General features: G+C 37.0%; 2 protein-coding genes across 5 annotated transcripts in view; one reads left to right on the top strand and one right to left on the bottom strand.

Moving 5' to 3' along the window:
* Positions 1-1,567: 1,567 nt before the first annotated feature.
* Commd6 (COMM domain containing 6) lies at positions 1,568-6,743 on the bottom strand. Of its 4 annotated transcripts, XM_005324804.5 has the most exons (4): positions 6,625-6,743; positions 6,525-6,536; positions 3,777-3,929; positions 1,568-1,764 (listed from the first exon to the last, which is right to left on the bottom strand). In XM_005324804.5, the coding sequence occupies exons 1-4, from the start codon at positions 6,670-6,672 to the stop codon at positions 1,714-1,716; spliced, it is 264 nt and encodes an 87-aa protein (XP_005324861.2). In that variant the 5' UTR covers positions 6,673-6,743; the 3' UTR covers positions 1,568-1,713. The 4 variants fall into 4 exon arrangements, with proteins under 4 accessions (XP_005324861.2, XP_077871911.1, XP_021581764.1 ...); XM_078015785.1 differs by lacking the exon at positions 6,525-6,536; XM_021726089.3 differs by lacking the exons at positions 6,525-6,536; positions 6,625-6,743 and adding an exon at positions 6,229-6,506.
* A 10,513-nt stretch (positions 6,744-17,256) lies between these two features.
* Positions 17,257-23,101, top strand: part of Uchl3 (ubiquitin C-terminal hydrolase L3) — a 56,863-nt gene continuing 51,018 nt past the window's right edge. The window contains exon 1 of the mRNA XM_078015784.1: positions 17,257-17,383. Within this exon, the coding sequence (XP_077871910.1) occupies positions 17,342-17,383 (42 nt within the window). The 5' untranslated portion in view covers positions 17,257-17,341. The remainder of the gene's footprint in view (positions 17,384-23,101) is intronic.

Below are 23,101 nucleotides of genomic sequence, written 5' to 3'. Positions count from 1 at the left end.
ATTGTAGGCTATTGTTTATGCTTACTTGCTGTTGTAAACTTCCAAAATCTCTCCAGCTCACCCCAACAGAAGTTTGTTTCTAGTTTACACTGCTGGATGATGCAAATCAGGCTTGTGGGGAATCCACCTCCAACAGTGATTTAGGGAACCATCTTTTAGTTTGCTTTAGAGGGTTTTTGTTGTTTTGATACTATAAATTGAACCCAGGGGTGCTCTACCACTGAACTACATCCTCGTTTTTTTTTTTTTTTTTTTTTTGAAGGTTTTGAAGTTCTTAATTGCAACACTTAAGCATAGGAGAAAACTTGGAAGATGTGAAGGAACAATTTATGACTAAGACTGGAAATGGCTTATGATATTTCTATCCAGATCTTACTGGCTTCAACCTCACTATGTGGTTCCAGTCTAATTACAAGGAAAGCTGGGAAATAGTCTTCCTGTATGCTCAAAGAAACTGGATGAACATTAGGCATTTTTTTTAAGTATTACATTTCAAAGGATATACTCCTATATACAAGTGTTTTGCAGAAGAACTTTAATATTCCCAATTTCTACCAACAGAACAAAACTACTCAGCAAAAAATTCTTGCTTTTCTGAAGCCCAACTGACCAGATTCCTGTGTCAAATGGTTCTCATTTTCTCCCAATGCTTGTGTGAAATTAGGAAAGACCAGGAAAGCAAGCAGCCTTTATATTGCTGCATACACTTGACAGAAAGATGACTGAAGGTAGACATGGCATGTACAGGGGCTTCCAGGTGACATCCTGCTTTGTGCTACAAAAACCAGAATATCTGCAGTGGACTTTCTAAAAATACAGAATCAACTGAATCTAGGCTAATATAAAAGAAAAATGGTCAATCTTAAACCAATTACAAGTATTAGAGAAAATAAACCGTGCTCTTCTGATTGCCTACGTGAATGCTATAAAATCGTATTTGTAACTTTTTACCTTAATGAAATCCTACTTTTCTGCTTAATACCTATTGATAGGACTCCATATAATATTTTATTTAGAAAGCGAATTCCATTGCCAATAAGTTTCAAAACAATGTTCTAATATATAAATTTGTGCCGCCTTCAATTATGGTTTTGACTTTTTAAATACTTAACTCATATACTAGAACACCCGTTAGAGTGTGCAGTTCAAGCCAGGTGTGGTGGTGCACTCTTATAATCCCAGTGGCTCAGGAGACTGAGGCAGGAGGATTGCCAAATTCAAAGCCAGCCTCAGCAACTTAGCAAGGCCCTAAGCAACTTAGACCCTGTCTCAAAATAAAAAATAAGGGGACTATAGCTCAGTGGTAGAGCTCCTGCCTCGCACACGTAAAACACTGGGTTTGATCCTCAGCACCACAGAATAATAAATATATTGTGTTCATCTATAACTAAAAATTATTTTAAAAATAACAATCATTTATTATTTTTAAGAAATAAAATGGGCTGGGGATGTGGCTTAGTGGTTAAGTGCCCTTAGGTTCAATCCCTGGTACCATAAAATAAATCATGAAGTGTGCAATTCAATAGCTTCTAGTACACTGACAAACTTATACATCAATTACCACTAATTCCTATTTATCTCACTTTTTATTTAGAAAAATGAAAGTATAATTTTAATTCAATAAATATTTGATCCTTATGTAGTTTTTTTTGCAGAAGATGAAATCCATTATTTTAGATGATGATAGCAATTTATTAGCCAAATAAACAGTTTTCACACAGTTTCAATAATGGCAGCAATGTCCTTGAATTGTCTGTAGAAATTCTGGAAAGAAAGGGGAAAATATTAATTTTGTTTTTAGAGAATATTTAAGTAGTTCCCTTAATTACATCTGACTACTAGGGGCTGTCTAACATTGTTTACATTTTAATGTTACATACTCAACTAATAAAGACTGCTGTGAAACAAACAAGTACAACTAGTTACTACACACAAAAATATTATTGTAGAATCAGATTAGTTTACTACTTTTTTAGAAAGCAGGAGAAAATTTATGAAGATTACACCAGAAAGATTTATTAAATACCCAATACTATCCTAGACACTTAAATAAAAAAAAAATTGACAGATTCATTATGGGTCCCTAACCATTTTCAACCATTTCAGGGTCACAGGGGTTACTTTAAGATTGAGTTCAATTTCAATAAAAGAGACCCAACATTGACAATATCTTAAATGGTAGAAGTTTATTTCTCTATCATTTAAAAAAATGATTGTGGTTTGGTTGATCTTCTGTAGAATTCTCTTTTAAAAAATCGCAGTTAGGATCAAATTCTGTTTTCCTTTTTCTTCAGTACCTGCTAGAAACCTGGGAGGCAAATGTGAAACATAACTGCAGCAACTGGATACCCTCTGATTTACACATTTGCATTTTCATTATTATCTTGGCCTTAATTTTCTATTACTTGAGTATTTATTTGAACTTATATGAAAATGTCATAAAACATAATAAATTGTGACTATTCTTTAAAAAATACATATTGATGGTCAAAATCGCTGCTAACAAAAGCCCAAAGATGGGGCTGGGGATGTAGCTTAATGGTAGAGCTATCATATGCCAAGGCTCTGGGTTCAATTCCCAGCACCAATAGGGAATGGGGGATGGAGGGGAGAAGCTGAAAGACTGTTCCTTAGCTCTCTTATGTATTTGCCTGGTTACCTTTAGACCACATAAAGAATGTCTTAAAAACAGCTGTCCCCTCCTGGCAGCATGGGAGGCTGAGGCAGGAGGATCACAAATTCAAAGATAGCCTCTGCAACTTAGTGAGTACCTAAGCAATTTAGTGAGACTCTGTCTCAAAAAAATAAATAACAAGAAGGGATGGGGATGTGGCTCAATGGTTAACATTCTTGGGTATAATACTCAGTACCAAAATAAATAAATTTGTCCCCTGAATAAAATGTTATATATACCCACACCCCCGTGGTCCCACAGTATTCATGGGGGATTGGCTCCAGGAAGGATTGCCTATAGACTCCAAAATCTGGATGCTTAATTCCCTTATATAAAATCTACTATTTGAAATATAATGTTTATACCACCAATATATGTATGTATTATGTATCATATTATACACACACACACACTCAATGAAATATTATTTTGCCATAAAAAATCCTGCCATTCGTAAAAATTTGCATGAATTGGGAGGACATTATGCTAAGTAATATAAGATAGACACAGAAAGACAAATACTACATGATTTTACTTATATAAAATCGAAGAGTTGAAGTCAAATCAGAGTAGAATGGCAGTTGTGAGAGGTTATGGGGAACAAAGAGATGTTGATCAAAGAGTATATACTTTCAGTTATAAAAGTTCTAGGAATCTAATGTACAGTTATGGTGGGTATAGTTAATAACAGTATTTTATCTAGTTGAGGTTGGTAAGAGTAGATTTTAAGTGTCTTCACACACACACACACACACACACACAAGAGTTAACTATTTGTGTTAATGGATATGTTCATTAGCTTCACTATAATAATCCTTATACCACGTATATTTTTATTAAATCATGACATTGTTCTTGAAATTTCCTAATTATACTAACAAAGGATACCTGTCAAAAGTAATTAAATGGCACAACACATAAATTTAGCAATTTTATTAAAAATAATTTATTAAATTTTCAAAGAAAAAAATCTACATCTTTTGTATCTGCTAATACATGTAAAACACATCAATTTCCAAATATTGAAAATTTCCCTTAAGAAAGATTTTATACACTTCGTAAGCAATAATTATACTAAAATTCAATGAGTTAAACTACAAACCTGAAACTGTGGAATTGTCATTTCAAAGGACTTGTTCTTTACTTGGCCAGAATGATCTGCCACTTTTAGCATCACTGCAACATAAGGATACTTAAGAGATCTGCAACTGTCGGAGCTCACAGCCATACCCAGTTTCCACTGAAAATCGACAAGCTTTAACAAAACAGTATAAAACAATAAATTAGTAACATCATTGCCTTGAATGCAAATATTATTCAATTTTACTGCTCTCAACTCAACTTTTAGTTTCAATGCAGGTCATAAAATATAGTATCTTCATTTAAGATCATTTCAGAAACAATTAACAAGGGACACAAATAGAGTTATAAAACAACATTGTCATATTTACAAAAAAAAAAAAGCAAAAAGTGGAAAAAAAAACCTCTACAGAATGGATAATATAAGTAGATGATATTGAAGTATTGGTTTTCATAAAAGGTTTAAGTTTTGTTCTGGCAATTCAAAACACTTTGAAGCATCTTTTACTTCCTTTCCTGTTCCAGATGCTTCCTCATTCCACAAACAAAAAAATCCTCAAATGCAAGATGGGTTACATGATCTGCATAATTAGTTGAGGCACACGTGAGAATCATTCCAGTTTCTTTCCTCACCATAGTCCTCAAGCTCAAACCTTACATTAGCATAAATAATGATGTAGTTTTAAGATTTCATCAGTGTTCGTGATGGTCAGGTGATGTGCTCTGTAATTTACATGTATTAAATGCCTCAGTGAGTCAGCATAACATTATGGATTATTTCCATTTTGTAAATGACAAATCCCAATTTCAGAGAGCTAAGGTAATGTGTGCAAGGTCACACAGTTCTGGAATCAGAAGAGAAACCAATGTCTGCATGACTCCAAAGACTACATGCTTATAAACTACTAGCTGCTTCAATACTTTATTAGTTCCTGTCAATGATTGTTCAGTGTTGTTATGGCATAAATCAGGACTGGAAAAATGCAGCTCTTAATATTGACTTTAAAACATAAGGCTGTGGGTGGAAGAATTTTGTCTGTCCTATTTTGAAAGATTAGACAGGTGCGTGACATGTAGCAGGCATTCTAAAAACTCATGTCTGCTACCAAACTAACGTTTGCCCGGTGTTCTTACTTCTCTGACAGATCAGAGAATTGTTGATTTTTCAGTAAGCTCAGCTTTTAGTTTCTACTAAAAGTTAATACTGTGTCCTAAAAGGGTAAATTTCTTATATACTGGTCCAGAAACTAGAAGCTCTGATTTCTTTTAATAGATTTATTGCAAGGTACTTTATAATTTATTTGTTTAAAATTATATTTCCAACTTTGTTTCTGAACTTTAAAAAAAAAACAATGGTGGGCTGAGGATATGGCTCAAGCAGCAGCACGCTCGCCTGGCATGCATGGTGTGCTGGGTTCAATCCTCAGCACCACATAAAAAAATAAATAAATAAAGATGTTGTGTCCACCAAAAACTAAAAAATAAATATTAAAAAACTCTCTCTTAATAAAAAAAAGGAATCTCTTGATAAACTCATTATAAATCAAATGATGTTTGTAAATTATCTTGGCTTTTCCTGCATAGAAAAAAAATCAGATAACCTTTGAATGAATGTATGGATGGGATGTATAGCAGACTTAATGGTCACGCAAACATGTTCATGTCCTAATCCCTGAACACTGAGTTACCCTATGTGATAAAACAAATATTAAAGACTTAACAAAATCAAGGATCTTGAGATGGGAAGGCTTTTCTGGATTATCCAGGGAAGTTCAATGTGATCACAGCGTCTTTGTAAAAGGGAATAAAGAAGGTCAGAGTCAGAGAAGAAAGCAGGGGTTGAAATGATGTGTTTTGAAGATGAAAGTAGAGACCATAAGCCAAGAAAAGGAGGCAGTTTCTAAGAGCAGGAAAAGACAAGAGATTCCCGTACAACCTTGAAAAAAGAGCCATGTCAACATCTTAATTTTAGTTCTAGAAGACTATGTAACTGAGCAAAGCCATGTAGAGGACTGATTACTATCTCCCTGAGTTCCCCTATCTCTCAAGTATCCTCAAAAGCAACCTGCAAGATCAGAGGGAGACAAAAGACAGAGCAGTAAATGGACACCTCTCTTGGCTCCTGTATTTGCATTATTTCTTATCTCAGCCCTTTTTTATATTTTATATGGATCTGGATAACTCTTGACCCCAAACCTTCTAGTTTTAGGACTCTTCTTCAAGGAGCATTATAAGTAATTTGTCCAAAAATAGTTTATTAGTTGCAAACACTTGAAACAGAAACGGAACTAAGATGTTCTTGAAAAAACTATTGTTTTTCAACATACATCACACACACACTCTGAAAGGTTAAAAAGTTATACTCCATCTTCAAAATAACCTTTCTCAAGTGCAAGAAACGTCATCGGTGCTACCTTTGTAAATTTTAGTTATTTCTTATGTGCCCATCACATTCTAAAATAGTGTATTCCTACCTTCGAATACAGGTCGCCTAATTAAGGAAGAACAAGACTTTGTACACTTTGCACTAGCGCTGGCTGGAGAAGCTTAAATTGCAATGGCAGCGGCATCACCTCGCGCGCTCGGGGGAAAGAGCAATGCAGGGATGCGGGCTGGAGAACACCGGCTTGAGGACACAGGTTATGAAATGCAAGGACAGGGCACCGCACGATGAGACGCCGGTCTCCAGCTGCAGGCCGGCCGGGAGCGGCCGCCAGCCCTTGACCAGCAAAGGCCGGCTGAGGGCAAGGCAGGAGGGCCATTCACTCACCTGGTTGGTGACCTGAAACGGAAGCAGAAAACACAATTTATGAGACGATCTTGCTTGCTCAGGGGTCCTCTGCCCCCTCCCCTTCCGGGCCGAGTCTCACCTGCGATTTAGCATCCAGGATCGGCTCCTGAGACCGAGACGCCTCCATGGCAAAGGCGAAGAGCTGGTCCCGCAGCCTCAGGCGGAGGCTCTCTCGGGCCAACACTTCCGCTTCCGGCCCTTCGGGGACCAGCGCACGCAGCGGACGGTGGGTAGGGAGTGGAAAGAAACATCTTTGCGGAACTCAACTTTTGTCTTAAGTAAGCATCAGTTTTAAGTAAAGATTCAGTACTATGGAGGTTGATATGGATAAGAAGGCTGAAGACTTAGGAGACATCTAGCGAAGAGAAGGATTAATTACATTCAGGACGCTCTTCCCCCGATCCTAGGCTGCAGTTATGGGCTCTTCCAGTCGGGGGCGGGGCGCAGAGTAGTCTCTATGCTAAGGCGAACTCGAGACCGCCTGTTCTAGCCTAACCTAACTTGAAATCTGCACGACCACACCCACCCACTACCTTCGATTTTTGTCCCGCGAAGGAGATGATTATGGGAACCATGTGCTTTCAACCCTGGGATTTACTTCACTGGAGGGAGAGACTGGAGGATGCGATTCTTCATCCTTCCTGTCATTAAACTCCAGGGCACAACATAACTACAGCAATACCTTCTCATCCGGTCTTGCCTCTTTCTCTTACTGAATTTGAATGAATTCTACACAAAATATACAGAGGGGTTTCCTTCCCCTGCCAACTTATTTTTAAAAACTTGAAACATATTTTTTTCAAATGTTTCGAAAATAGTTCTATGAACATCCCTATGTCCTTCATCCACATTCACCGTCAAGAGTTTACACTCTTGTTTTATCACTGCTTATGTACATAGTAATGAGACTGCTTCATTCCCCAATACTTGAGTGCATATCTCCTAAAACAAAGGCATTCTCCTAAATAATAACAATTCAGGAAATTTAGCATTGATGAAATAGGATTGTCTAATAAATGGGCTAAGTTAAAATTCCCAATCATTTCAATACTATTCTTGAAAGTTATTCCTTCCCCCAACTAGAATCTAATCAAGTGCTGTGGTTGAAGTTAGTAATCAGGGCTCTAGTTTCTAATCTAGAAATGTACTGGTGAGATGATGGAGGGAAATTTCTCTCTGGAGGCTAAAGGGGTGAATATGCTTTCAGATTCAAATCGTTATTTTAAAAGAAAAAAAGAAAAGAACCAGGTCTGGTGACACACTCCTGTTAATCTCAGTGACTCGGGAAGCTGAGGCAGGAGAATCTCAAGTTTCAGGCCACTTAAGGCAATTTAGCAAGACCCTGTCTTAAAAAAAAAAAAAAGCTAGGGATGTAGCTTAGTAGTAGAGTTCCCCTGGGCTCAATCTCCAGTACCAAAAAATAAAAAATTAAATTGTTAGAAAAATTCAGTTTTGTACATTTGTTTTCTTGCTGGTTTTAGATGAGGATTCTCAGCTTTCTTGACATGTACTCCCTACCTCCATCTTCAAAGCCAAAAAAACCTCTCCGTGTTTTCTGATCTCTCCCTCTGCAGCATTTCTCCTCTGCCTTTTTTTTTTTTTTAACCACATCTGATTCCAGCCAGAGAAAGTTCTCTATGTTTAAGGATTGAAATGTTTAGTTCAGACATACACAAATAATCTAGAATAACCTTCCTAATGAAGCCAGATTTAAAGTTAGGTAGTCAGTTAAGTTAGGTAAATCAGGTCTAATATTGAGTAAGATCCAAAATGGAGACCATGTTTAGAATGAATTCTGGGAAAAGTTGAACAACTCTTGGAATGTTAACGAAGCCCGGGAAAAGTCCAAGGCCCATCCCAAAGAAGTGTTAATGAACAGCCCCCAGCAAACTTGAAGATGCGGACTCAGAAGTTCTTCCTGACCAGATTACTTCTTTGCCACCTGTGTCCCATCCCTCGGGCCTTCCCACCTACATTCCATCTCTGAAAGAACTATAAAAAGGGGAAACAACCTCACTTCTACGGATTCCATCTCTTGGGTCCCCTTCTTTCTCCGGGAGAAGTCTTTTCTGCTGTCCTTTAATAAACTTCTAATTTCCACTCTGACCTTGCCTTGGCGTGCTTCTCTGGTGTTATTCTTCAACACTGGGTAAGTAAGGACTCATCATGGTCAACAGCGGTAACACTAAGATACATGACTTTAATTACATCTGAAAAGTTCCTTCAGAGAAGAACCTAGATTAGTGTTCATTGAAATAATCAGGGGAGGGCTCATGGCTCAGTGGTGGGGCGCTTGCCTAGCATGTGTGAGGCACTGGGTTCGATTCTCAGTACCACATATAAATAAAATAAAATAAAGGTCCATCAACAACTAAAAAAAAAAGAAAGAATCAGAGGATGAGAATTATTGAGAGTTGAGCATTTCTGGAATCCTGCCTACTACAAACAACACTCATAGTGTTGTTGGAGAATTATGTTGGTTAATTCAACAACTAAAACAATATCTGGAATGAAGCTCTCATTAAATGTACTAATTAGCTTGGGAACATAGTCCCTGAAATAATCAAAAGATTTCCTTCCTATGGAATTCAGATGAAAAGATAGAACGCTATTGCACATCCAGTTGTTCAGTGAATTTGTTTTATTTGTCAAGAAATCTTTCCCCTTAGCTCTTGACTGCCATCATATTTATGCTCCTCAGGGCATGTGCAAATAACACACAATACAAATTTTGACTGTAAAAATGTTCTAAAAAAGATATATTTTAAAAATTAATATTTATTATTTCTCTATTTTTCATTCATTCATTTAAAACTGTTGATTATTTTATTATTCAGTGTGAGTGTCCCTTTCCTAAAACAATGGATCTAATTTAGGGAGAATAAAATATCAGTAGTATTTAAGGAAATCTCTGCCAATTCTTACTCTCCATCTTGTGTTCTGGACATTCCAGCAACATATCTGATAAACTGTTTACTTTTAAGACCTTGGTCTTACCAGAGATCAGAACGTATACAAGTTTCACACTTGGAAAATATGAATTTTATGAATAGTGTTAAGGAAAATGCTAAAATTTAAGGTGCATGAGTATAACTTTTGTCTTATATTTAATACATGTTTTACCTTATATTTAATGTCATCTCATGACATGTAAGTAGGACATATAAATCAGAAAATATGGTGGTCTTGCAGTAAACCTAGTACTATTATATGCATAGGAGGAAGTCTACAGAACTATGTCATGAACTTTTTTGATCCAGAGGTTACAGTGTAATAGGGAAAACAAAATTGACACATGTGAAGCAAGAAATACTTCAATTTAAGCTTTTATCTTAGGGGTTTTTAAAAAAATTTTTTTAGTTATAAATGGAGACAATACCTTTATTTTATTTATTATTTTATGTGATGCTGAGGACTGAACCCAGTGCCTCACACATATGAGGCAAGCGCTCTACTACTGAGCCATAACCCCAGCCCTCTTAGGGCTTTTTTATGCCAAGTGATAGAAATCCAATTCAAGCTACTATAAGCAAAATAGCAGGAATTATTGTCTCATAGCTTCCATCTCTGAAATATAAGGGTAGAACGTGCTGCAGAGACAACAGAATTGTGAGATTTGAATAGCAAAGGGCCCAGTCTCTGTTTCTCAGCTACCATCTGCTTATCTTGTGGCTGCATTTTCTTAGATTTTTCCATGAGCTGCTGGGGAAGGGGAACAGTGCATATAAACATATGGCCACCAGCATCTTTGGGATCAAATTACAGTTCATGATCCAAGGGAAAAGAAGCAGCCACCTACCCTTCAATCTCAATTTTCAGAGAAAGACTGATTAACCAGCTTGGGTCATATGCACAAGCCTAGGACAACTCTTTGTTCTAGGGTGATATATTACTATTTTTGCTCCATGGCTCCTATTGTCTGTAAGGGGTTGAACTGTGTCATTGGTAAAGTCACTAGCACCAGTAGGGGTGAAAGATATACCTATAGGAAATATAGGTAAGGATGGTGTAACACAACTTAGATTAAAAATGCTAAGGAAACAAAAAAAATATTCGCTAAACATATTTACATATTACTATACTATATGATATTATACTATCAATGAACACAGTAAGCAGAATAATAGCCTTCCAAAGATGTCTGCTTCTCAATCCCCAGAATCTATGAATATATTATGTTGCATAGTATTGGGAATTTAAGGTTGCTAATCAGTTGGTCTTAAAAGGAGATGTTCCAGGATTAGTCAGGTGAGTAGATGTAATGACCAGAATCCTTAAATGTGGTAGATGGAGGCAGACTGGTTAGAGATAGCATCAGAGTAATACCATGTGAGAAAGATTTAACTGGCTTTTGATGGATTTGAATATAAAAGGATACCAAGAGCCAAAGAATGCAGACAGCCTGTGGAAGTTGGAATAGGAAAGAAAACAAGAGTCTTCCACATAGATGCCAAAAGAAGCACAGTCCTGCCAACACTTTAAGTATAGCCCAGTGATAGCCATTTAAGAAGTCTGAACTTCATATTGTAGAATGATACTTTTTTTTTTTTTTTTTTTTTTTTGGTATCAGGGATTGAACTCAGAGGCACTTAACCACTGTGCCACATTCCCAATCTTTTTTTTTTAATATTTATTTTTTAGTTGTAGTTGGTTACAATACCTTTATTTTATTTTATTTTTTTAAAGTAGTGCTGAGGTTTGAACCCAGGGCCTCGCATGTGCTAGGCGAGTGCTCTACCACTGAGCCACAATTCCAGCCCACCCCTTCTTTGTATTTTATTTAGAGACAGGGTCTCCCTGGAGTTGTTTAGTGCCTCGATTATTTGCCGAGGCTGGCTTTGAACTCACAATCCTTCTACCTCAGCCTTCCGAGCCGCTGGAATTATAGGTGTGTGCCACTGTGCACATTTATCTTGTTTTAAGTAAGTAGAGTTGTGGTAATTTTTCACAGTAGCACCATAAAACTAAGAGAGTGGAGAGAGTATCAGTGAAGTGCTAGGAGCTTTACAGGCCCAAATCTAAGTCCTTCTTTCATCACTTCTCTGTGTGACTACAGTAGTTAGTCTTTCGGAGAGTCAGCTTTTCATCTGTAAAAATAGAGCTATTATTATTTGTCTCAAGAGGCTTTTATATAGCATAAATATGATTATGTATGTAAAGCAAATAGCCAAGTTCCTGAACAAATACTGGTTGCTTTATCATCATCGTGATATTCAATCCTCCAAAGAAGCCCATAAGTTATCTAGATCATATATTCTAGCTATTTTAAAGATAAGAAAATTGGAGTTCAGGAGTGCTACATGACATCGGTTAGCTAAAAGCTAACTAGCACTTCAATGGTCTGGTTTAATTTTGTTTGCAATCTTATTTCAGAGAGATCCCAGATTCCCAGTGTACCTACTGAAACCCTTTTCAGCTGCTTTCTTTCTTTTTTTTTAATATCTTTATTTTACTTATTTATTTTTATGTGGTGCTAAGGATTGAACCCAGGGCCTCACACATGCTAGGTGAGCACTCTACCACTGAGCTACAACCCCAGCCCTTTCAGTTGCTTTCTGCTGACCGAATGTGTTGTACACCAGGCTATTCAAGAACATGAGTGCTTGATAGGAGCAGTGATACATGCCTGTAATCTCAACTACTCAGAGGCTGAGGCAGGAGGATCACAAGTGTGAAGCCAGCCTGGGCAAATTTAGCAAGACCCTGTCTCAAAAAAAAAGACTGAGGTGCAGCTCAGTAGTAAAACACTCCTAGGTTTGATCCCCAGTATCACACACAAAAAAAATTTTGAGTGCTTGTGTGTGTTTTGTGATGGCGATAATAGTGATGGTGGTGGGATGGTAACGGCAATCAATGGACAGTATAAGCAAAGATGTACAACTGGGAATAAACATGATCACTTATATTGCATCCTAAGGGTTTAAAGAGCTTAAAGCAAGGCTTAAAATTCTTAGATTTGGGGCAAAGCCTGGCCTACTCACATATTAATAACAATTAAGAAAGCAAAATAGTTATATTGGAACCTCTAATGAAAATGGAATTAGAAAACTTTCACATGAAATTCATACTGCATTTCATCAATTCTTAAACGTTCTTGTTTTCACATTAACACGTCAAGAAATTTTACTGCATGTTGCATCAGATGGCTTCTTCACCCAAGCAGCACTTGTGACTCAGTTGTTTTTGCAGGTGTGCCTGAATGTGGTCATAGCTCTTCAACACTTCTACTAAGTCATGATTATTACTGCCTCTATAATTATTATGTATAATTGCCATTCAAATTATCTTTAAAAAGATTATTTTATGATTTGGTATAACAAAAATATCCATTGTAGAAATAGGCATGAAAACAGAACAGTGTGTTTTAAATTGTATTGATGAAACAGATATGGATTATTGGAGGAATGATCACATCTATGTTTTCTTGCAAAGCAACCAAATAATTTACAATTTTCAAAAGAAGTGGGTAATGGCTAGGGTTTTGCTGGTAGAGTGCTTGTCTAGCATGCATGAGGCACTGGGTTTGATTCTCAGCATCACATATAAATAAATACAATAAAGGTCCATTGACAACTAAAAAATATTTTTAAAAAAGAAGTGGATAGCTTTCAGTAGTGTTAAACTCAGTTTAAGTTGGGCCTCAATTTGTCTCCATGCTTGGGTGATAAAGTTTGACCTAAAGTGGCCTCTGTAAATAGTGAACTATACCCTAGCTTGACCTGTAGACAAATTGTAACCTAAGAGTGTACCCTTGTAACCAAGCAATCAAGTATTAGCCAACCACAGGTGGCAAAATTATAAAACTATGTCCAAATAAAGCAAATGTTTCATCATCCTATAAGTCAAATGCCAATTGCAGCTAATTAGGTTGTTTTGGTATGTCACTTTGATTTTTCTTACAAAAAAATGTAATGTGCACATATGGTGATATGGGGCATTCTGAACCAACTGGTCCAGAATGCCTCCTGGTTGTAGAATCTTTTCTTGTTTAAATGAACTTTGTTAAATTTAACTAATCTCAGATTTTTGCTTTAATAATAGATAAAGCAAAATAGTTGCTCATTTCAGTTTAAGAGTGAAGAAATTACCAAATCCTTCAGAAAATAAAAAGTGAATTTATAAGGATGAGATAGCAGTTTCTAAGTTTCAAGTACTCTTGTTAAGGCATCAAACATTAATATGTCAAAACTTCTTTCTGTCTTTGGATGGAAACTACTGAATTCTGAGGTTGTATGTTTTATCAGTTACTGAAAAAAATGAAACTGTGTGATAAAATGATGATAAATCTTGATGTTCTTTGGCAACCATTAGAATTATATTGCTATTGTCAGGTGTGGTAGCACACACCTATAATTCCAGCAACTCAGGAGGCTGAAACAGGAGGAGTGCAAGTTTGATCTTGCAATCAAACTTGCCATCCTCAGCAACTTAACAAGGCCCTCAACAACTTACTGAGATCCTGTCTCAAAATAAGGAAGAAAAAGTTTGGGGATGTTACTTAGTGGCTTAAATTCCCAGTTTCCTCCCTTAAAATTATACTCCTAAGGCAACTGAAAGTGAAAGTGCATGGATTTATATAAATAAATGGCAAGTCTCAATGACAGTATGTATAGGCATGCCACAATATTTATTATAAAATTGTAAAATATTTAATTAAAAAATTCCATTATGATGATATTATGTATACCAACAGAACCATTGTTCCTAAGGAAATAGTTTAGATTCTGGGAGCCTCTGTCCACATTTCATTAGCTGATCAATACATAACCTTATTTTATGGGCATTTCCCTTTAAAGTTACAATATATATTATTGATTCATTAACACTAAACTATGGCTGGCAGCACCATAACTCAAAGCCTATAATAAGCTTATCTAAACAAACTTATTTTCTCTGCAAGGAACATCAGAGTTTTCTTATACTTTGAAACAGTAGGCAGTACTTCATCGTTATGCTTGGAAACTACAAGCAAGGACTTTATAAACATTGAAATCACTTACAAAAAGCAGAAAAATGTAACACTAAATAGATCAAAATATGGGCACTAGTTTCCGGTATGAAAAGTGCAACAAGAAGGCAGAGTATGGCCTTGCTTACCCTCAATTTTCATTTGCCACTCTGTGCATGTGTGGTTGACTGCAGAAGTTCTGGGAATGTTGATTCCTGAGTTTTAGATATATTTTAACAAGGCAAATTCAAAAAGCAGACCCCACTAATAATGAATTTGTCCCCTAGTAGAAAAAATTCCAAAGTTATATGGCAAGGACTATGAACAAAGGGAGGGTTAAAAAATTGGCACCAATAATGGCAAATCTTGGGCCCCATCTCAGACTTATTGAATCAGAAACTTGCATTTCAGGCTCCCCAGGTGTTTGCATGTATATTCAAGTTGGAGAAACACTGCCCTTCATGTTATGGTAGGTACTTCAATGCCAGAAGGTGGAAGTTAAAGCATATTAAGATTAGAGGCCTGCTACATTTGTAAAGTTTTAGGTGTCCAAAGTTCTGGGGCATGCTAGGACAACCTCTCTAACCTATCTCTTTATTAATAGGAAAATGACAGAGTACTTGGTGGGTCTTTTTGGCTTTTAGAGACCATGTATACCACTTTTGGGAAGATAGCTCCAACACATTCATTGTGTGACTTAGAAGATTGCCAGTTTCAGAAGGTTCCTGAGCAGGACTATCCATACTGAGATGAAAGTTGCCTCACTATTTGACCCTTTGTCTCACTCCTTTGACTCAATAGTGTGAGAGATGTCTATAGTAGATAAGGATATTATGTGGAATCTTAGGCAAATCCTGATAAGAGTCATATAATAGAACCTCAGCATTCTGGAGCAAAGCTTTTCTTACGATACCAAGTCATTTGAAAATTTAGCCCCTGATATGTTACTGAGCCCTAGTAGAGACCGAGAGCCTGACCATGCAACTCAAATGATCATGAGCTGGACATTGTCAGGTTTACCAAGTCACAGTGTTAAATGGAACAGCAGCAATCTATCAGCTAGAAAAGGAGAAAGAGGAGCCGAGGACTGGAAATGCCAGTGAATGGAAGAACAGTAGTTATAGGAACATGAATGGGAGAGTTGAAGTTCCTCAAGGAAGGCAAGCTCAGTATAATAACATTATCTTTATCCTTTTCCCTTGCTCCTTTCTCCCTGAATTCCCTCTTCTGGGTACAGAGTGGTAATATTCACTCAATCCCAGGCCAAATTTCTGGAATCATCACTGAGGGAGGACTCCTTCTCAACCAAGGAGTAGAACAAGAGCTTTGTAATATGCATCTGCTACTTTATAGCTCCATGACTACTGCCTTTATTCTCTCAGCATTAATCTTTTGCAAAATTTCACATTATTGACAAATGCTATTTCTGCATATCTAATTATGCTATTCATCCCTACATATATATGAATATATTACATAAATTCATATATTACATATATATGAATTTATGTGTGTATATATACGTATATATGTATATATATAAGCACTGGGTTAAGTCCTGAGGAAATAACATGAAGAACAAGAAAGACATTACAGTTCGCCTTCGGAATTTACAGTTCCATGGAAAAGAGACATTAAAAATGCTTCTTAAAATCCTTTGGTGTTTCCTGGCTGGGGCTGTAGCTCAGAGGCAGAGCATTCTCCTGGCATACATGGGGCACTGGGTTTGATTCTCAGCATTACATAAAATAAAGTTATTGTGTCCACCTATAATAAAAAAAATTTTAAAAAATCCTTTGCCGTTTCCCTGCTGTTATAAGGATGAAGTCCAGATGTCTTGTTTCAGTTGCCCTTGCTTATTTCTCTAGCATCACCAATATTATTTATTTTAGCAGGCTCTGCAGCCACAATGCCAATTCCCTTCTTCAGAGTACCCTCTTCTCTGCTGGGCTACTGTCTATTATTTTTTTAAGGATTCAGTCCAGGAATTCACTGTGTCCAGGATAGTTTTCTGGACACTCCTTTTCCCCTTTAACTGCACTTCTATCTGTAGGGCTAGCGAACCTTGTGCTATCATTGCCTTGTATTATCACGCTTTATTGTGACAATTTTCTTGTCCACCTACTCTACACTGTAGCATACTCAGTTCTGTGTCCCAACACTTAGTATAATGTCCGATTGAGTATGGTATTCCAACATTTTTTGTCAAGCCTAAGAGGATACACACACACACACACACACACACACACACACACACACACACACATACACACCACTCTGCGTAGCAGAAAAGGCCAATGCATTACTTCTGCACCCTCACAAACAACAGCAACAGCAACCAGACCACGACTCCAGGGCTCAAGGGCGTCGTCCTCTAGCCTAGCTACCTTCAGATTCCTTGTGACCTGGTCCGGCCCTGGCAGAATAAGACTCATCGGCGCGCCCCCTAGCGCCTCTGGTTGACCCAGCAAGAATGGGAGGGCACCCGCGAACACGCGGTCCCAGGCCAGCACGTGGCGCATGCGTATAACACGAGCGCTCGGTTGGGATAGGGAGAATCCAAGTTTGAGGGGAGTACTCAGTGGACTCAGATTATGTTTTTCTCAAATAGGGATATAACATCTTTTAAAGAAATTAATTTTATACTGTATACCATTTTAAAATATACTGTTTGGGCTTTTGCTCTTCCAGGAGTGATAAAGTCGCGAGAAGGTTGTCGAGCTTTTCTTCGTCCTTCGGCACTCACCGGCGGGGCGGCGGATTGGACAGTCCCAGGTCAAGGCGCGCGGGGGCGGAAGCGGCGGCGGCGGTGGCTGTCAGAACTGGAGAGGGGCCGGGCTGAGCGGCCATGGAGGGTCAACGCTGGCTGCCGCTGGAGGCCAATCCTGAGGTGAGCGCGGCTGGGGTCCAAGCCCGGGGGCCTCGGGAAGAGAAGAGGGAGGCGGGCTGCTGCAGCTAGTCCGCGCCAGTTTGTCTCTAAGTCGTGTTGTCTGTTTCGTTTCAGGTCACCAACCAGGTGAGTGAGGTGTCTGTCGCCCTGGACCTCGGAGTCCTTTCTGTTTTCTCGGCCAGCTTAGCTGCTAGACTTCACCTCCACGTTCCCCAGGATGCTGGGATTGAATTCCGCGAAGCCCCTCGTACTCGGCTGCGGGCGGGTCCTCCCCTTCAGGCCGTCTCCCTGCCACCTGGCTCCTGAAGATGCTCCTGGCGTCTCAGCCCCTCCGCTAGTCCTTTTCCCGGGCATCTGGTTTCCTGGGGCCTCGGGCTCAGGTTTGAGGGACTCACCTTGTTTTCCAATTGCTCTTCCTCCTCGTTTCGCCTCCTGCTAGTGCCGATTCCATAATTGTCCTACTCCGGTACTTTCTGGGTGACTAATTTGCCAACACTTCCTGACTCCAAGCTCTGTAAACTCGCCCACCCAGTCCTTGTAATTTCATCCACCTCCTGCACTATGAAATCATCTTCCAATCATCTTCTCTTGCCCCATCAGGTCACTTCTCTTTCCTGCCACGCCCCCTTTCCCTTCCAAGTTTTTGAAACTGGACATTTAGTTACTTTTCATGCCTTTGGAAGCACAGTTCAATAGTTCCCACACCATTATTTGCCATCTGCCACTCTTGTTGAAGTCTGTTTTGGGTATTGATGAGTGGGGATTGGGGAGGAAGAGGAAACATCTTCCAGCCACTCAATTAAAAGAATAAGTGCTATAAGGTAAAAAATTTTGATTTACTCAGATGTGTCTTCTCTTTTCCTATTTATTTCATTCTCAACAGCTTGTTTACTTTATATTACCCTCTTAGTTTATCATGTGCTATACTCTTCTTTACCTTTAATTTTTCTTATCACCAAGGAATAAAGATTCATCATGTACTTTAATAATTATTTCTTGGTTTTCAAAGCTTGCAGAAAATTCTTTATATAAGGAAAGTAGATAGGCTTTAACATAATATAAGCAGCAACCCTCTTTATCTTCTTATTTAGGTTTATTATACTCCTTTGAAGTGATTATTACCACAACTTTTATCTTGTTAGTAACCTAGAAATATTGAAAACTTAAAATCTAGCAAATATTCTTTTAGTATCTTTTCCTATGGATGTTAATTTCATTTGTCCCCCCAGCCCTCATTGAAGTTTGTTGATCATTTTTCACTAATACACTTTGTCCGCTTTGCCAAGAGAAAAATCTTAAGGCTGAAGAAATCTGTATTTGCAATTTCTGGTTTAGTGCCGTACGAAAAAAGCATATTTCTTTCAGATCAAAGCCAAAACTTTTCTTACATCTTTATGAAAAATTAGTTTACCGTATATCTGGACATTTTTCTGCGCCATTTATATATGTATCTGTTCTTTTACCATTACCACACTGTTTTGATTTATAGCAAGTGTTCAAATCAAATATTATGAATCCAGCTTTGTTCTTTTTCTAAATTGTTCAGGCTTCTAGTTACTTCTCCTTTCCATATAAATCTTAGAATCAGATTGTCAATTTCTATAAGAAGTCCTATAAAAAACTTTTAATGGTGATTGTGTCAGATCTATAGATGTATTTTGGGAGAAGTTAATGTCTTAATAATATTGAGTCTTGTAATCCATAAAGGAGGTGCATCTCATCTTTTATTTAGGTCATCTTTGATTTCTATCAGTGTTTTTTAGTTTCAACATGTTAGATTTATACTTATGTAATTAGTGATTTTTGTTGCTGCTGTTAATGGTACTGTTTAGAATTTGTATTTTGAATTGTCCATTGTTATATGTAGACATTAATTTTTAAAAATATCTTAGTATCCTGCTCCCTTGATAAATACACTTATTAATTCAACCCTCCCGCCGCCCTTCCACTTTTATAACTGCCTTGGGATTTTTATGTAGATAATCATGTTGTTTATGAAAAGATTTTTTGTTTGGGGTGGTATTCGTGCTTTACCACTGAGCTACACCCCAGCCCATTTTATTTTTTGAGGCAGGGTCTCACTTAGTCAGGCTAGCCTGTAACTTGTGTTCCTTCTGCCTCATTCTCCCAAGTTGCTTGGATTATAGTCATGTGCCACCATGCCCAGGTAATAGATGATTTTATTTCTTCCTTTTCTGTATGTCTTTCTTTTTCTTGCCCTGTTCCATTGGTTAGGACTGCATGTACAAAGCTGAATACGATGGAGAAAGACACGCCCATGATCTTACTTAGAAAACATTTAAACACTCATTAAATATGCCAGCTGTAAGTATTTAGTAGGTGCTTTTTATTAGATAGTGATGTTCCCAATTTTTCCTATATTGTTGATATTTTTATTATGAATCAATGAATGTTCATTTTTTTCCAAATAATTTTTATGCTTTTCTTGGGATGATCATTTAAAGGAACAAATAATACTAATTCTACATGAACGTGAAAGTGGGGAGACACTTTTCAACCCATTTTATGGCCAGCACTATCCTGACACTAAAATTAGATATTCCATAATAAAAAAGTATACACCAATATCACTCATGAACATGAGTATAGAAGTTTTCAACAAAATGTTCCCAGACTCTCAAAATAATTACCAAGAGCATATCATCAGCAATAAAAAAGGATAATATATTACAACTAAGAGTAGCTTATCCTTATATTTCCAAGCCATTCAAAAGTCAATTAATCGATTAAAAAACTATTAATAGATTAAATAACTGTTTCTAAATAGTGTTGTCAATTGTTTTAATGACATATAAGCTTATATAACTGGAAACTCATTCTGTGATTTTAGTGCTAATGGGCCTTATTCCTAGATGACCTTCATATAACTATAAAATACATCTAAGAAATGGCTAGTTTTAACCCAAATCTTTGTGATTCTTTATTCTCAATGTGTCCTGTGCAGAACAGAGAATAGAAAGTGAATAGAAATTGAATTAACTGACTTAAGATTTGAAGAATTAATAAACTCCAATAACAATATTCATCCCCATTCTTATTTTCTCAGCCTAATGGGATCAGGAAACTTACTTGATCTTACCCTATTACCTCTGGTAGTTGCATGTATTACTAACTCTTAGTTTGAGCAAATACTGTTTTATACTGTATTAATGCCTGGTGTTATATAGGAATGGCCATCACTTGTCAACATGTTAATTGTTAGACATGAGCTAGTAATCATGTATCTCAGTAGATGTGGTAAGCAGTGACTTCTCTTATTGGTTAGTATGCTCACAACCTCTTTTAAGGATATTTTGTCATGCCACATATGGAAACTTAGAAGAAAATCAGTAAAGTGATAAAAAATTATAAACATTTTAAGTTCTACCTTATTTGCATATTTAAAGGGGTAAAAGCAGCTTGATGCTAACAAAAAATTACAAATGATTAAGCATCAAGAATTGTAACTCTTGGGGCTGGGGTTATGATTCAGTGGCAGAGTGCTTGTTTTGCACATGTGAGGCACTGGGTTCGATCCTTAACACCACATAAAAAATAAATAAAAATAAACAAGATAAAGATATTGGGTTCATCTATAACTAAATTTTTTTAATATAAAAAAAGAATTATAACTCTTTTTAGAAGTAGAGTCTATTGTATGGACTATTATATGTCAGATACGGCCATACTAGATTTTTCATGTGATTTTTTGGTGTGTGATTTATGTATAGCACAGCAAATTATATATAGTATATATCACATTTGTGTGTGTGTGCATATATATATATATATAATACTGTTGTTTTAGAAATAATTATTTTTAGTATTGAATAATTTCTAGAATAATTTCTATTTCTTTTTTTTTTTTTAAGAGAGAGTGAGAGAGGGGGGAGAGAGAGAGAGAGAGAGAGAATTTTTAATATTTATTTTTTAGTTCTCGGCAGACACAACATCTTTGTTGGTATGTGGTGCTGAGGATCGAACCCGGGCCGCACGCATGCCAGGCGAGCGCGCTACCACTTGAGCCACATCCCCAGCCCTCTAGAATAATTTCTAATTGTGATTTTATTGAGAGGGTAACATTTTCTAGCATAATATCCAAAGGAACATAAATGTATTTTATAGCACAATAATTTTATTTAGGGTAGAATAGAGGTCATTTGTTGGATTATTACCATAAACATATAGAATTCTCTAGTTTGTGGGTTCAATCTTTGGAAAAAAATTCTTGGTTGTCTTCTAGTTCCTGCTTGATCTCTGTTTCCCTGCTTTGTAACTTTCAACAAAGAATTGTTCAGGCTGTTGTTATTCCTCATGTCTCTCTCTTTTTTTCCTCTGTATTCACTCTTATTTAGCTTCCTTCTATTCCCATCATTTCATAGTCACTACTGTTATCAGATTTACTAGTGATCACCATTTTGTCAGATCCAGTGGTCACTGTTCTGTCATCTTATTTCTTGGTTTATCAGCATTTGGTAGAGTATAGCTCACTCCATTCATCTTGAATTAGCATCCTTTTTTTTTTTTTGGCTTTTCTAATAATTCTGTTTTGCCTAATTCTCTTACTGCTTCCTATCTTCTTTTTTTAAATTATTTTTTTTAGTTGTTGATGGACCTTTATTTCATTCATTTATTTATATTCGGTGCTGAGAATAGAACCCAGGGCCTCACACATGCAACTCTACCAACTGAGCCACGATCCCAGCCCTGCTTCCTATCTTCTTTACTAGATCATTTTCCTTCTACCTTTTGAGGAGCTCCTCAGGGCTTCAACCTTGACTACTAATCTTTTATATGTGCACTTTTTCCTTAGTGATGTTTTGTGTTATATAGCTTTAATACCATCAGTTATCACATATTGACTCCGTGTTCCTCTAAACCCTGACCTCCCCATTGAATTGGAAACTGTGTATTTAACTACCTCTTTGATATCTCCATTAGGATGCTTTATAGACATCTCAAATTTAATATGGAAAAAAAATCAGGATTTTAATCTTCCTACCTCCCTCTAAATCCTTTTCTTCCTGAATCTTTTAAGTGTACTATCATCTCTTCAGTGTTCCAGTTGATGTCACTGATTCTTCTGTGACTGTGCTATTTTGAAGAGATCATAGTATATTGATTTGATTTCTTGGATTAAAATCTCTGCCATATACTAATTCTGAGACCATAGATAGTTATTTAGCCTCTTTGTACCTCAGTTTTTAAATTTCTAACAATCTCTCCTAATCTTGTAAGATTGTTATAAGGATTAAACATACTACTAAATATAAAATGTGCAAAACATTGTCTGGGTACAAAACATGCACTCCATGAATGTTAGCTGTTTTTAATTGTTTCCTCTAATTCTTCAGATCCAATTGATCTGTAGGTCTTATAGACTCTTCTTTCAAAATCTATCCCAAATCTGTCCATTCTCTTCATTTCAGCTACCATAATGCAAGCCACCATTATCCTTAGCTTAGACAATTATGGTAGCCTTTTTACTAGTTCTGCTTTTCCTTTTGCCTCCCTGTTCTCTGTACACATTTAAAACACACACATGGATTTAAAACACCCAAAATGGCTATTTAAAAATGCAAATTACATCTTGTGATTCCCTGCTTAAAATACTTTAATGGTCTTCCCCACTGCTTATCCTTAGAATACAATGCAAGCTTATGGTGTGATGGGATGAAGTGGTACTCTCCATCTCTGCCAATGCTGTGTTGCTTGACT

The sequence above is a fragment of the Ictidomys tridecemlineatus genome, chromosome 6 (genome assembly GCF_052094955.1).
Source record: "Ictidomys tridecemlineatus isolate mIctTri1 chromosome 6, mIctTri1.hap1, whole genome shotgun sequence".
Classification (NCBI taxonomy): domain Eukaryota; kingdom Metazoa; phylum Chordata; class Mammalia; order Rodentia; family Sciuridae; genus Ictidomys; species Ictidomys tridecemlineatus.
The sequence above is the reverse complement of the archived record's forward strand: the minus strand, read 5'-3'. Positions and strand labels throughout refer to the sequence as shown.